Source organism: Otolemur garnettii, unplaced genomic scaffold, assembly GCF_000181295.1.
Source record: "Otolemur garnettii isolate 467f Iridium unplaced genomic scaffold, OtoGar3 scaffold00023, whole genome shotgun sequence".
NCBI lineage: Eukaryota > Metazoa > Chordata > Mammalia > Primates > Galagidae > Otolemur > Otolemur garnettii.
Genome location: NW_003852418.1, coordinates 7,961,239 through 7,975,660, shown reverse-complemented (window position 1 = coordinate 7,975,660; position 14,422 = coordinate 7,961,239). Strand labels below are relative to the sequence as shown.

Genomic DNA, 14,422 nt, shown 5'->3' with positions numbered 1-14,422 from the left:
GCTGTGGCGGGCACCTAGTTCCAGCTACTGGGAGGCAGAGACGAGAGTTTGAGGTTCCTGTGAGCTGTTACACCACAGCACTCTACCAAGGGTGACATAGTGAGACTCTGTCTCAAAAAAACCCCCAAAAACAGGGTGGCGTCTGTGGCTCAGTGGATAGGGCGCTGGCCCCATATACCAAGGGTGGCAGGTTCAAATTCCACCCTGGCCAAACTAAAACAAAACAAATAGCCAGGCGCTGTGGTGGGTGCCTGTAGTCCCAGCTACTCAGAAGGCTGAGGCAAGAGAATCCTCGAAGCCCAGGAGTTGAAGGTTGCTGTGAGCTGTGTGACGCCATGGCACTTTACCGTGGGCGATAAAGTGAGACTCTATCTCTACAAAAAAAACCCAAAAAAACTAGTCTGACTCTCCTAACAACCATGTGAGGGAAGTATTACCAGTATTTCTGCAATAGCAGGCCAGAGGTTGAGCACCTTGCCCACCTGACAGCTTTGAATGACTTGAGCCCCTCCCTGCAGTACGCAGTTCTGTGGATGAGCTTGTTGGCATTGACTACTCCCTCCTAAAGGACCCTGTGGCTTCCAGCAATCTGGACATGGACTTCCGGGTGAGCTACCTGAGCTGGTGTGCGTGTCCTCTGACCTTCTCATCAGACCCCCTCCCTCTCCCCTAAGTGACTGATTTTATCCTTGCAAAGCACAGCTCTGATGAGGCCACTCTCATTACTGAGAATGGTTGTGGCTCCCTGTTGCTACAGAAGTAGGTTCAGCCTCCCAGGTCTGGCCTTTGAACCTTGTTGATCTTATCCAGCCCCACCTTTCTAACTTCATCCTGCTTCTCTGTAACTGTTCCTTCCCAAATACAGCCCCCCACCTCTGACCTCAGCACCTCTGTTCATGCACTGTCCTTCCTAATCTCCCCTGACTTAAGGCTCTGCGCACACAATCTCATTTCATCCTCTCACAACCCTGTGAGTTACTTACTCCTAGAGGGGACATCACTTGCCCAAGGCCACATAGCTAGAATGTAGCCCCGACCTTTGCTTTTCCCACTGGAGTATAGCAGAGAATTCCAGAGCCTGAAATTCAATCCTGGCTCTGCTAATGACTAGTTGTATGAACATGAATAAGCGGCTTAGCTTTTGTGTGCCTGTTTTTTCATATGTAAAGGAAAGTAACAGAAACAGAAAACATACGTTGTTATGTGAGTTAAAGGATCTGATTTCTATACCTGGCACAGAATAATTACCTGTGTGTAGTACATGCATACATGAGCTATTATTACTGCCTCCAGCTTTCAAAGCCCACTCAAATGCCACCTCTTCCATGAAGCCCTCCCTGACGTTCCCTTCTCCAGTCTGATGGGCCTGTCCCTTGAGCCCTCCAGCTAGCCTCCTTCCAATGTCTTTTAAGAGGTATACTTGAGAGTTCCCCAAGAACAGCCTTATGGGTCTGACTCCCCACCATCAACCCATGATGTGCAAGCACAGGGCTGGGGACTAGGAGACAATTGCGTTAGTCAGGGTGCAGGGCCTGTCTGCCTCAACCCTGATTCTGACCCCCCAATCCCAGGGGGCCTTCTTCCCCCTGACTGAGGGGAACTGGAGCCTCCCTAACCGGGCAGTGGAGCCCCAACTGCAGGAGGAGGAGCGGATGGTGTATGTGGCCTTCTCTGAGTTCTTCTTCGACTCTGCCATGGAGAGCTACTTTCGGGCAGGGGCCTTGCAGCTGTCGCTGGTGGGGGATAAGGTATGTCAGGGCCCATTTGTGGGAGAGGTGAGAAGGAGCCCCCCATGATGGAGCTCCTAGTGACCCTGTATCACCCCCAACTCCCCTGATTAGGTGCCCCATGATCTGGACATGCTGCTGAGGGCCTCCTACTTTGGGAGCATCGTCCTACTGGTGAGTGCTGGCAGGATGGGACATGCTATCTTCATGCCAGTGAGGGAGCCAGCGAGGGCTGTGGGTGGAAGCCCCAGAGGCATGCATGGAGGAGACAGAAGGCCAGTCCTCTTGCCTGTGACCAAGTCCCCTCACCTTGTCAAGGCTGTTTTTAAGTCGTGTGAAGGGGTACTGCTCCTTCCTACCCTGCCTCCTTCACAGAGCTTTTGTAAGGATTGGAGAGAACCAACGTTTTGCAAGTGTAAGAGTTTCAATAATGGTTAATATAGGCTGAGCGTGGTGGCTTACATCTGTAATCACAGCACTGTGGGAGGCTGAGAAGGAAAGATTGCTTGAGCCTAGAAGTTTGAGGTTGCAGCGAGCTATGATCAAGACACTGCACTCCAGCCTGGGCAACAAAGAGAGAACTTGTCTCTAAAAAAAATTAATACAGGGTGGCGCCTGTGGCTCAAAGGAGTAGGGTGCCAGCCCCATATGCCAGAGGTGGCTGGTTCAAACCCAGCCCTGGCCAAAACTGCAAAAAAAAAAAAAAAGAAAGAAAAAAATTAATACAAACATTTTTAAAAAATTGAGACAGAGTCTCACTTTGTTACCCTTGGCAGAGTGCCATGGCATCATCGCTCATAGCAACCTCAAACTTCTAGGCTCAAGCGATTCTCTTTCCTCAGCTTCCTGAGTAGCTGGGACTACAGGTGCCTACCACAACATTCGGCTATTTTTTGTTTTTTTGTTTGTTTGTTTGTTTAGCAGGCCAGAGCCGAGTTCAAAACCACCAGCTCCAGAGCATGTGGCCAGTACCCTAACCACTGAGCTTTGGGCGCCCAATAAAAACATTTTTGCAAATAAAGTAATAAAAATAAATTTGTAAATAAATAAAAAGGAAGGCTAGGTGCAGTGGTTTATGTCTGTAATCGTAGCACTCTGGGAGGAAGATAGCTTGAAGCCAGGAGTTTTTGTAACAGTGAGATCCCATCTCTACCAAAAATAGAAAAAAATTAGCCTGGCCTGGAAGCGTGTGCCTGTAGTCCCAGCTACTCAGGAGGCTGAAGTGGGAGGATTGTTTGAGCAAAGCTTTGATGATGCCACTGTATTCTACTTGGGGGACAAAGCAAAGACTTTGTCTTAAAAAAAAAAAAAGGCTGGCTCGGTGCCTGTAGCTCAGCAGCTAGGGCACCAGCCACATACACCAGAAGTGGTGGGTTCAAATCCAGCCTGGTCCTGCCGAACAACAATGACAGCTACAACCAAAAAATACTCAGGTGTTGTGGTAGGCACCTGTAGTTCCAGCTACTTGGGAGGCTGAGGTAAGAGAATTGCTTAAGCCCAAGAGTTTGACGCTGTGAGCTGTGACAACACGGGACTTTATCAAGGGTGACAAAGTGAGACTCTGTCTCAAAAGAAAAACACAAAGGCTTGGCGCCCGTGGCACAGTAGTTACAGCATCAGCTATATACACTGAAGCTGGCAGGTTCGAACCTGGCCTAACTGAACAACAATGACAACTGCAATAACAACAAAAAAATAGCCAGGCCTTGTGGCAGGCACCTGTAGTCCCAGCTACTTGGGAAGCTGAGGCAAGAGAATAGCCTTAGCCCAAGAGTTTGAGATTGCTGTGAGCTGTGACGCCACGGAACTCTACCTAGAGTGACATAGTGAGACTCTGTCTCACAAAAAAAAGAAAAAAAAAAACAAAAAGAAAGCTACAAATAAATAAAAAGGAAAGAGAAGGGAGATAATCCTTGATGTGGGCAAAGGTAGAGAAGCTGGAGGCAGATCTGGAAGGTTTTGAAAGCCAGACCAGTCTTCTATTTACAATCTCTGGGTCCCCAGAGGGCAGAAGCTCTGTCCCCCTTCCTTCCTCTTTCTCCGTGGGGGCTCTCAAGGGAACAGAGTGGGGATTTGATACCCCTCCTCTCTCTTTCCCCAGAGTCCAGCAGTGATTGACTCCCCACTGAAGCTAGAGCTGCGAGTCACCGAGCCACCGCGCTGCACTATCAAGCCCTCAGGCACCACCATCTCAGTCACTGCCAGTGTCAGCATTGCCCTGGTCCCGCCCAACCAGCCTGAGGTCCAGCTGTCCAGCATGATCATGGTGCGGGCCCCAACCAGGGAGAGGGAGAAGTGGGCTGGAGACTTTGGGGGCCAGTAATAACCACCTCCCCACTTTTCTACAGGATGTCCGTCTTAGTGCCAAGATGGCCCTCCGGGGGAAGGCACTGCGCACGCAGCTGGACCTGCGCAGGTAGGCAGATGCCTGGGGACCCTGGTAAGCCCTTAACCTCTTTGCACGTCGGTATCTTCAGGAGAATCACACCTGCCCTAATGACGGTGGAGCTTAGATTCAGTTACATCTGTGTAGTATAAACCACTAGAGAGCCCGGGCCTTTTTTATGCATACAAAAGTGCTTTATGAAAGTGTAACTTCCTCTGCATAGGAAGGAAGGCCATGCTATCATCTGTTTACTTTCTAGGGCCATCTGCTCCAGTGTGATAGACATTAGCCACATTGACTGTTTACATTTCAGCAAATTATAATTAGACAGTTCTTCAATTGTATTAAGCCACATTTCATTAGCCACACGTGGCTAGTGGCTACCACCATGGACAGTGCAGATACAGAACATTTCACAGAAAATTCTGCTGGACAGTGCTGTTCCAGCGGGTTAAATGAGATAACACATGAGTGAGACCTCTAAGCTTAGATTTATTCTAGGGACAGATTCTGACACATTCCAGTTGCGTGACCTTAGGCAAATTTCTTCACTTCTTGGGCCTCATTTTCCTCATCTATAAAGTGCAAATCCTAATAGGGCCTACTCTTAGGGCTGTTATTGAAGATAAATCAGTTGGTGTTATATCTTTTTTTTTTTTGCAGTTTTTGTCCGGGGGTGGGTTTGAACCCTCCACGTCTGGCATATGGGGCCAGCACCCTACTCCTTTGAGTCACAGGTGCTGCCCAGTTGGTGTTTTATCTTAAAATATTTTAACTTTTTTTTTTTTTTGAGACAGCCTTGCTCTTGTCATCCAGACTAGAGTGTGATGGCCTCAGCATAGCTCACAACAACTTCAAACTCCTGGGTTCAAGAGATCCTCCTGCCTCAGCCTCTTTTTTTTTTGAGACAAGGTCTCACTACGTCACCCTTGGTAGAATGCTGTGGCGTCACAACTCACAGCAACCGCAAACTCTTGAGTTTAAGCGATTCTCTTGCCTCAGCCTCCTGAGTAGCTGGGACTACAGGCGCCTGCCACAACAGTTGCCTATTTTTGGTTGCAGTTGTCATTGTTGTTTAGCAGGCCTGGGCCAGGCTCGAACCCACCAGCTTTGGTGTATGTGGCTGGCGTCCTGCTCACTGAGCTATGGCTGCCGAGCCACTGCTGCCTCAGCCTCTTGAGTACGTAGTAGCTGGGATGACAGGCACCTCCCATGGTGCCTATTTTCTTTCTTTTTTTTGAGACAAGAGTCTCAATCTGTCACCCTGGCTAGAATGCCATGGCATCATAGCTCATAGCAACTTCAAACTCTTTGGCTTGAGCAATCCTCTTGTCTCACCCTCCTGAGTAGTTGGGATGATAGGTATGTGCCACTACAGCCGGCTAGTTTTTTTCCATTTTTATTTTTATTTTTATTTTTTTTGAGACAGAGCCTCAAGCTGTCCCCCTGGATAGAGTGCCCTGGCATCACAGCTCACAACAACCTTGAACTCCTGGGCTCAAGCGAGCCTCCTGCCTCAATGCCTGGCTATTTTTTTGGTTGCAGCCATCGTTGTTTGGCGGGCCTGGGCTGGATTTGAACCCACCACCTTAGGTGTATGTGGCTGGTGCCTTAGCCACTTGAGCCACAGGTACCGAGCCTTTTTCCATTTTTAGTAGAGACAAGGTCTCACTCTTGCTCAGGCTAGTCTTGAACTCCTGAGCTCAAGCAATCTACCTACCTCAGCCAACCAGAGTGCTAGGATTATAGGCATGAGCCACTGTATCCAGCCAATTTTTCTATTTCTAGTAGAGATGGGATCTCCCTCTTGCTTAGGCTGGTCTTGCCCTCCTGAGCTTAAGCAATCCACCCTTCTCAACCTCCCAGAGTGCTAGGATTATAGGCAACTGGAACTCAGGAACCTCTGATGGGCCTAAGGAGCTTCTAGGCTTTGTGTCCACCAGGCTCCTTTCTCTCTGGCAGGTTCCGAATCTACTCAAACCAGTCTGCACTGGAGTCACTGGCAGTGAGTTGGGAATGGGGGTTGGGCTGGGGCCCAGGCTACAGCCAATGCAAGGCCCACTAACTTGCTGCCCTGTCTTCACCCCCTCTTCCCTCACAGCTGATCCCGCTACAGGCCCCTCTGAAGGCCATGCTACAGATTGGGGTCATGCCCATGCTCAATGGTAGGGTTGGGGTAATGTGGGGGGTGGGTAGGAGGGCTCAGCTGGGTGGACTCAGACTGAGCCAGGGGCTTCCACCCACAGAGCGGACCTGGCGTGGAGTGCAGATCCCGCTGCCTGAGGGTATCAACTTTGTGCAAGAGGTGGTGACAAATCATGCGGTGAGTAGGGGCATGATGGAGTTGGAGGGCAGAGCCCTCCTTCCTCCAGACAGCTCCCCAATGCCTTCCATGGCCTGACCCCAGCTTCTACCTTACCAACTGCCCCTCCTATTTTAATCAGACTCCTCTAGCCCTTTGCACAGGCTATGACTTCCCCTTGGAACACTCTTTTCCCATACCACTCCCAAGCCTACTCATCTTTCAGGTCTTAGAGCTAAGAGGGCATGTCCTCCAGGAAGCCCTCCTTGACGCCCAGTCTGTGTTCCTATGGCCCCCATTTCAGCGCCCTTGACACAGAATTAGAAGTGCCGCCTTGTTCTGTCTCTCCCACTAGATTGAAAACCCTTGAAGGCCAAAAACTACCTTTAAACTGTGGCCTCAGTAATTGACTGAGATCCCCCTCTCTGTCCCACTGCACAGGGCTTCCTCACCATTGGGGCTGACCTCCACTTTGCCAAAGGGCTGCGAGAGGTGATTGAGAAGAACCGACCTGCCAATGCCAAGGATGCCCAGACATCTAGTGCCTCCCCACCCTCCATGGCAGCTGCCTGAGCCTTCAACCTCCACCCTGGTGGCTGCATTCAGGACTCCAACCCCCCTCAGCCCCTCTCGCTCCATGTCCACTGCCTGTAGAGCCTGCCCCAACCCCCAGTGCCACAGAAAAGACGGGGTTTGAAGCTGTGCTCAATTTAATTCCATAATTAGTCAATCCATCAATTATAGTCCGTCCACCCCCTCCCCCTGGGCTGTCCTGAGCTGTATTGGGTTCCTGGGATGGGATCAGTGCATCAAAAGGGGCATTCTTTAAGCCGGGAGGGGGCCAGGTCACACCAGTCAGGGACTGCTGCAGGAATAAAGTGCGAGCTTGCCCCTGGGCTGTCCATGGGAGGCATTATGGAGGCAGGACCTGCCCCTGTGCATAAAGGAAGACCTCGTCTATAGTGAGGGAGGCTCAGAAGGGCTAGATCAGGCAGTGGGGAGCTGGTCCCCATTGTCATCAGTACGGCTGCTTGTTCAGGAAGCGGGAGAACATGGTGAAGGCAGCTAAAGGCTTGTCGGTGGGGACCATGTGTCCGGCACCCTGAGGAGCAAAGCTCTGTGAGATTCTGGCCCCTGTCGCGCCCTCCTCATGCAGTTCCTCCCCCCAGGATGCTTCCTCCACCCTAAGCCCTTTATTCTTTCCAGCCTCTATTCTTCCCCCAACACCTCCTCTTACAGGGTCCACGTGGTCACCCAGGATAAAGGATGCCAAGGGGGAAGGGAAGTGGTTCCTGCTCCTTTCCCTGTGGCCCTGTTTCCCTGGCCAGGCCCAGGCCTACCTTGATGGTGAGAAAGGTAATGTGGGAGAACTCCTTCACGAAGCCAGCAATTTGCTCCCCACTCTCCCCATAGTTCACCAACCAGGGCCGGCGCTGCACCTCCATCTGCCCCAACGAGAAATATATCAGCTTACAGCCACCCAGCAGCCCTGAGGGGCAGTCGGGAACTACTCTCCTCTCCGGGTTTGCCCTCTGTCAGCCAGAGCCAATATCAGTCACTCCCAGGTGCATCTGCCCCCTGCCCCTGCCTCCAGCCTATCCCAGGTCCAGGAATCCCTGCCTTACCTTCTGGTTGAGGGAATCCACAAACCACTCATCCCCCATGAAATTGCAGGCCATGTCAACATCTCCATTGTATAACAGTATCTGGTATTTCTGAAGCAGGGGAAAATGACAGGTCCAGAATAAGCCCAGGGTTGGTTCAAGCACTGCCCCTCAAGGAATTTAAGAAGCCTAGCTAAATGGCATGAACCAGGACAGGCTCATGTTTTTTTTTGTTGTTGTTTGTTTTAGTTTAGCTTTGCTTTTGAGACAGAGTCTCACTCTGTTGCCCTGGTTAGAGTACCATGGCATCATAGCTCACAGTAACCTTAAACTCTTGGGCTCAAGTGATCCTCTTGCCGCAGCCTCCCAAGTAGCTAGGACTACAGGTGCCTGCCACAACACCCGTCTAGTTTTTCTATTTTTCTTTCTTTCTTTTTTTTTAAGAGACAGAGTTTTATTTTGTTGCCGTTGGTAGAGTGCTATGGCATCAGAGCTCACAGCAACCTCTAGCTCTTGGGCTTAGGTGATTCTCTTGCCTCAGGCTCCTGAGTAGCTGGGACTACAGGTACCTGCCACAATACCCGGCTATTCTTTTGTTGCAGTTTGGCTGGGGCCAGGTTCAATCCTACCACCCTTGGTATATGAGGCCAGTGCCCTACTTACTGAGCCACAGGCGCTGCCCTAGGTTTTCTATTTTTAATAGAGATAGGGCCTTGCTCTTGCTCAGGCTGGTCTCCAATTCCTGAGATCAAGCACTTCACCTACCTCAGCCTTCCAGAGTGCTAGGTTTATAGCAGGCTTATGTTTTTTGACTGCTTATTATGTGGCCAGAGCTCCACTAAACACTTTATCTATGAAGGTAGATATCATTATCATCCCATTTTACAGATGGGAAAACTGAGGCTCAAGATAGTTAAGAAACTTGCCCAGGATCACATGGTGAGTAAAGGGACTTATACCCAGGCCATGTAACTGCACAGCCCCTGCTCTTAACCACTGTGATGGACAGAACCTGGTTCTAACTTTGCTCTGCCTTGGACAAGGTCCTCTCCCAATCTGGACCTTTATTTGCCATTTGTGACATGATCCAACTAGCTTTTGTCGAACTAAAGGCTCCTTGACTTAGGTAGACCTATTGACCTATAACAGAGCAGCACGGGGTAGGGACAAATCCTGATTCTGCCAACCACAGGACTTTGGCCAAGTGACTTCACCTCTTGGAGTTTTGGCTTCCTCTGTCCTGAGGGGAACAAGGGGTCCCCAGCTTGCCAGGCTACTCCAAGGCCCAATGGCTGTTGGTGGATCCAGCTGTGCTATTCCCACTCACCTGTGAGTTGAGCAGCTTCAGGTACTGGGAGTTCATGCTTTGGTAGAGGCGGCGGTACTGTAGATTCACCAGGAAGCTGCCAGGAGCACATGGGCAGGCCCCAGGAAGACCGACCCAGTGCGGGGGTGGGGGAGTGGGGGGAAAGGAAGAGTCAACAGATCAGACTTTCTCTATCCCAGCTTTAGGAGGCAGACAACTGGGTTTCACTCCCCCTTTTGGCTGAGTTATTTCTCTGGGACTGACTTCAGAAAGCCTCAACTTGCTCCATTTGGAAAGGCATAGGGACACTTTTTGGTTGTTGTAATGACTGGGATGCAATGGCATTTAGGAGCTGGCAGGTGTGACAGTGACAACATAGAACAGGTAGAGCATGGGGACTAACCAAACAGAATGGACTCAAGTGCCTTCTACTGTGCCAGGCATCACCCTTTAACTTGGGGTCACAGGAGATCTGGGCAGCTGGGGATGGTACTGGAGTGTGTGTTGAGATCTACTTAACTAAATACCATAAGTAATAATGATTAATGACCAATGCAGCTACTTCAAAATGAACTGGCTGATCATTTTAGGGTCAGAGATGTTAAAGATTCTATACAACAACTACTTTCAGGGTGGTGTCTGTGGCTCAAAGGAGTAGGGCACCAGCCCCAGCAAAAAAAAAAAAAAAAAAAAAAACCACTACTTTCACTGAGAAATACTAAACAGAGGATCCCTGGGAACCTTTCCCATGCTCACAAGCCCTAACAACCTGCCACAAGTGGCCAAAGGACCTCACTTGCACATGTCCCAGCGTGGCAGCTGCTCGGGGATGTGGAGGGCCTTTCTCACGTAAGGGTCATTGAGGTAGGTGGAGGCAGCTGTGGTGTTGGTGCAGGGGGGATCCATGCGCACCTTAGTCCCAGAACGCAGCAGTACCTGGAAGGCATAGGAGAGGATCAGGGTCTTTACTTCCCTGCTCCCCTCCAACCCTCCAGGAGGAAGCTCAGGCACCTTACACACCTGTTTCCATGACCGCTTGAGTGGCAGGCGAGTGAAGATGTTGCCCAAATCCTGGACCACAGCAGTGGCCTTCTCATAGCTGCAAGCAAAGTAGGGGTATAGGATTGAATCCGCAGATGGGGCTGGGGTTGGCCTAAGAGGTGCACCACAGTACCTACCTTATATGACTGGGTACTCCCCCAGCACATGGGGCATAGAGGTTGTAGATGTTGAGGCCAGAGTTGCCTACGATGTGGGACACTTCCTGAAGCTGCAACGACACACCAAGCCACCATTCTTTCTGGATCCCTGGCTTCTCCATGATCTGACCAATTTGTCCCAAGATTTACTGCTCTCATACTTCACCTCTTATCATCACTTTTCACCCATGATTTTTTTTTTTTGAGAACAAAGTCTCACTATGTTGCCCTTGGTAGAGTGCTGTAGCGTCATAGCTCACAGCAACCTCCAACTCTTGAGCTTAAGTGATTCTCTTGCCTCAGCCTCCCATGTAGCTGGGACTATAGGTGCCCCTGGCTATTTTTTGGTTTGGCAGGCCCAGGTTGGTTTGAACTCGCCAGCTCCAGTGTATGTGGCTGGTGTCCTTGCTGCTGAGCTACAGGTGCTAAGTTTTCACCTACCATTTTCACAACTAGGGAAACTGAGGCTGAGTGGAAGGAATCTTCTAGCCATGGGTCCAAATCCTCATACCACTATTTCCTAGCACTGTAACTTCAGAATTCATGGCCTCAGTTTCCTCTTCTAGAAAACATGGATAGTACACCCCCCTTGAAGGAGAATATTGAAGATCTCTTTTTTTTTTTTTTTTTTGGAGACAGAGCCCCAGCAATCTAAAACTCTTAGCCTCAAGTGATTCTCTTGCCTCAGCCTCCAAGTAGCTAGGACTACAGGTGCCTGCCACAACAGCTGGCTATTTTTAGAGACCAGCCTTCAATCTGGGCCAGGCTGGTCTCCAATCTGTGATCTCAGGCAATCCACCTGCCTCAGCCTCCCAGAGTGCTAGGATTACAGGCGAGTGTCATCTCGCCTGGCCAGAGAATACTGAAGATTAAAAATTAAAACAAACGGGGTTCAGCACAATGTCTGGTACATCCCACACATGTGACAAATATGAGGTCGTCTTTGTCCTGGAAGTCACAGCAGGTGGTGGTGATGGGAATATACACATGTGTCCCAGGGAACACCAAACTGCTGAAAGGTGCAGATAGAAAACAGTGGGGATGGGGGACAGGGAGGGGAAGTAGTCCCATTCTCAGGATTAAGAGTAGCAGGGCTGATGTAGAGTAGGGGCAAAATCTCACAGCGGTCACGCATTCTGGGTCTTTGTTGTCATAGAAGTTACATTTGTTTTGAGAGCAGCAGTGAGTCTGGAGGGAAGACCAGAGCCTATAGGAAATTGGAGTGGAAAATCTGTCAGCCCATGGTGGGCAGGAGGTGAGCACCCCACCCCCCATCATCCCACCGACTTCCCATCAGGACCTGACTCTTGGGGACTAGGAAAGATAGCATAGGGTGTTGGCAGTGCCAAACTCAGTCCCCAAGCTGCCTCAGGCCACAGAGGCAGTCCTCCTTAGTCTCTTTAATTTTTTTTGAGACAGAGTCTCACTTTGTTGCTCTTAGTAGAGTGCTGTGAGGTCACAGCTCACGGCCCTCAAACTCTTGGGCTCAAGTGATTCTCTTGCTTCAACCTCCCAAATATCTGGAACTACAGGCATCCATCACAATGTCTGGCTATTTTTAGGGAGGGGGTCCCCCTCTTGCTCAGGCTGGTCTAGAACTCCTGAACTCTGGCAATCCACCCGCCTCAGCCTCCCAGAGTACTAGGGTTACAGGTGAGAGCCACTGGCCTGGCCCCTTCTTAGTCTCTTTAAATCTTATGTCTACTTTTTGCTCTTTCAGCACCAAGCCCTTCCAGCAACCCTACTCCCCGTGTTCTGCTCATAAATCAGGGCAGGGCCTGGGGTATCATGTGCCTCCTGGACAGACTTGAGATCTCATGACCTGCCCCACCTTAGAGGTTGCCCAACTGCCCCTCTTTCATACCTATTCCCCAGAAGGCCATGGTAGTAGGCGAAATAGACCAGGGAGTTGTCATTCTGCTCATAGGAGGAGAGTCCATTGCCCACAGCGATCCCCTGTGAAACACCCAGGGTGCTCAGCTCACCTGGAGGGTGAAGAGGAGGAGCCTCCCTTGACCTACACTTAGACCTTCATCAGTGTGGTAGCTGAAACCCAGGGTGGCTTGTGGGGGTGGGTGGATGGGTAATCACTCAACATAAAGAACAGGGCTGGCAGCTTGACAGGTGAGCTTCCTGTTGTGGAAGGCATGCAGGCAGACAAAGGGCAGGGAGGTTCTGAAGGAGGCTGAGTTAAGTGAGGACAAGATCAGTCTAACCTTACTAACTGCAAGGCCAAGGCCACAAGGTACCCCCCTTCCCTCTTGCAGAAGCTTTGCACCTGGAGGTTCATGCTGGGGTCCTGCATGACCAGCACAGCCAGGGTGGGGATGTAGATGCCAGCATAGCTCTCTCCAGTCAGGAAAAGCTTGTTGTCCTTGTACTCAGGGAAGAGGCAGAAGAAATCTTTAAGGGCCTCGAAATTGCTCTGGGCGACCTGGGGAAAGCAGAACGGAGGGGATCTGAAGGTTCTGGTATTTAAGCTGGAAAGAACCTCAGAAATAATGACATCAATCCACCCCATCTGTGCAAAAGGAAGTGACTTGGCCACAACCACTCTACATAGCATGTAACAGAGCCAAAACTAGATGTCGAGGCCATTGCTCTCTTTCCCCCCATTATGCCACTTTTAGAGAACCCAGCAGCCTGGGCCAGATGGGCAGGCACCTCACCTCAGTGTCATTGGTTGCATAAGATTTGTCTTCGGAGTAGGAGAAGCCCACCCCAGCTGGGGACTCGAGGTACAACACATTGGCAATCTAGAAGGGAGGAGGAAATGAGCTAAAGAGAGTTCCCAGCACCATCCAGGTGCCAGACGCCCCCACAGGACCCACAGCCTCTGCTATACCAGGTTCCAAGAATAGGGGTTATACTCCAGGGTGACACCATCTGGCTGGATCTGAGGAGGAAAGAGATGGCCCATAAGTCCTAAGGATCAGGAAAGTGGAGGGGAAGAACCACCATACTAGGCCCTTTACTGGTGGGCGACCCTTCTGAGAGGCACAGGTGGTCAAGTCAATGGGATAGATGAACAAACAGGCTCAGGAGGAAGAAAACATTTTCAGGAAATCAGTTCTCGTATCCCTTTCAAATCTGTCCCTTCCCTCTCTATTTCCTGGGTCATGTGGAAGGAAAGGGCTGCTGTCCACTCACCAGGAAGGGGCCGTGCTCGGTGAGCAACCCATCCAAGGAGCTGCAGCCGGGACCCCCATTGAGCCAAAGCACCACAGGACTGTGCTCAGGATCCTTCTGGGACTCCACAAACCTGGGAGCGGGATCAGGGCAGTGTTGGCACCAGTGAAGAGGCACCTTTTAGTCTTGCCAGCCCCCAGGCACCTGCAGGGGACTTCAGAACACCTCCCACCCCCGCCATTGCCCCCAGGGGGCTTCGCAGTGCTCCCTCCCAACTCCGCCCGGGGCGCCAGACCAGTAGTGGAGGCGCTTGGAGCCGGAGCCTTTGAGGTGGCCGGAGAATTGGCGGAAAGAAGGCTGCTTGGTCAATCCAGGGAGGAACTGGATCTCGTCCTGGGCAGGGGCAGCCTCGCCTCGGGGCGCCCAGGATCCGAGCAGCAGGAACAGCGGCAACAGCGCGGCTGGGACCATCTGCGGGAAGCAGCAGCGGGTTCGGCGGTTTACTTGCTTCTCAGCTCTTGGGTGCAGCCGCCCCTGGGAGGAGCTGGCGGCGCAGAGGCGCGGGGAGCCCCCTCCAGGCCCAGCTGCCACCCGCTGAGCCTCCTCCGCTGCGCGCAGACCCAGGGCTCAGGGATCCCTTCCAGCCTCCGAATCCTCTCACCTCGGTTCCCCGCGTCCTCGCTCTCCAGTAGGTGCCCAGGGACTGGAAGTCATGTGTACTCTGAGTCACGTGGGCTCTGGCGTCACATGACAGTCCCCTTTCGGGCCC

At 51.3% G+C, this 14,422-nt stretch overlaps 2 protein-coding genes across 2 annotated transcripts in view; one reads left to right on the top strand and one right to left on the bottom strand.

The window, feature by feature from the left end:
• The window catches only part of PLTP (phospholipid transfer protein), a 12,742-nt gene extending 5,567 nt beyond the window's left edge, over nt 1-7,175 (top strand). The window contains exons 8-16 of the mRNA XM_003787657.3: nt 519-607; nt 1,572-1,748; nt 1,842-1,901; nt 3,829-3,993; nt 4,076-4,143; nt 6,076-6,118; nt 6,215-6,278; nt 6,360-6,436; nt 6,857-7,175. Coding sequence (XP_003787705.1) covers nt 519-607; nt 1,572-1,748; nt 1,842-1,901; nt 3,829-3,993; nt 4,076-4,143; nt 6,076-6,118; nt 6,215-6,278; nt 6,360-6,436; nt 6,857-6,988 — 875 coding nt within the window. The 3' untranslated portion in view covers nt 6,989-7,175. The remainder of the gene's footprint in view (nt 1-518; nt 608-1,571; nt 1,749-1,841; nt 1,902-3,828; nt 3,994-4,075; nt 4,144-6,075; nt 6,119-6,214; nt 6,279-6,359; nt 6,437-6,856) is intronic.
• Nucleotides 7,108-14,404, bottom strand: CTSA (cathepsin A). The gene is made up of 15 exons (XM_003787660.3): nt 14,315-14,404; nt 13,949-14,124; nt 13,675-13,786; nt 13,370-13,420; nt 13,194-13,280; nt 12,803-12,958; nt 12,389-12,480; nt 11,647-11,731; nt 10,504-10,595; nt 10,346-10,424; nt 10,122-10,261; nt 9,347-9,422; nt 8,041-8,130; nt 7,756-7,860; nt 7,108-7,517 (listed from the first exon to the last, which is right to left on the bottom strand). Exons 2-15 carry the CDS (start codon nt 14,122-14,124, stop codon nt 7,434-7,436), a joined length of 1,425 nt encoding a protein of 474 aa, XP_003787708.1. The 5' UTR covers nt 14,315-14,404; the 3' UTR covers nt 7,108-7,433.
• Nucleotides 14,405-14,422: the final 18 nt, after the last annotated feature.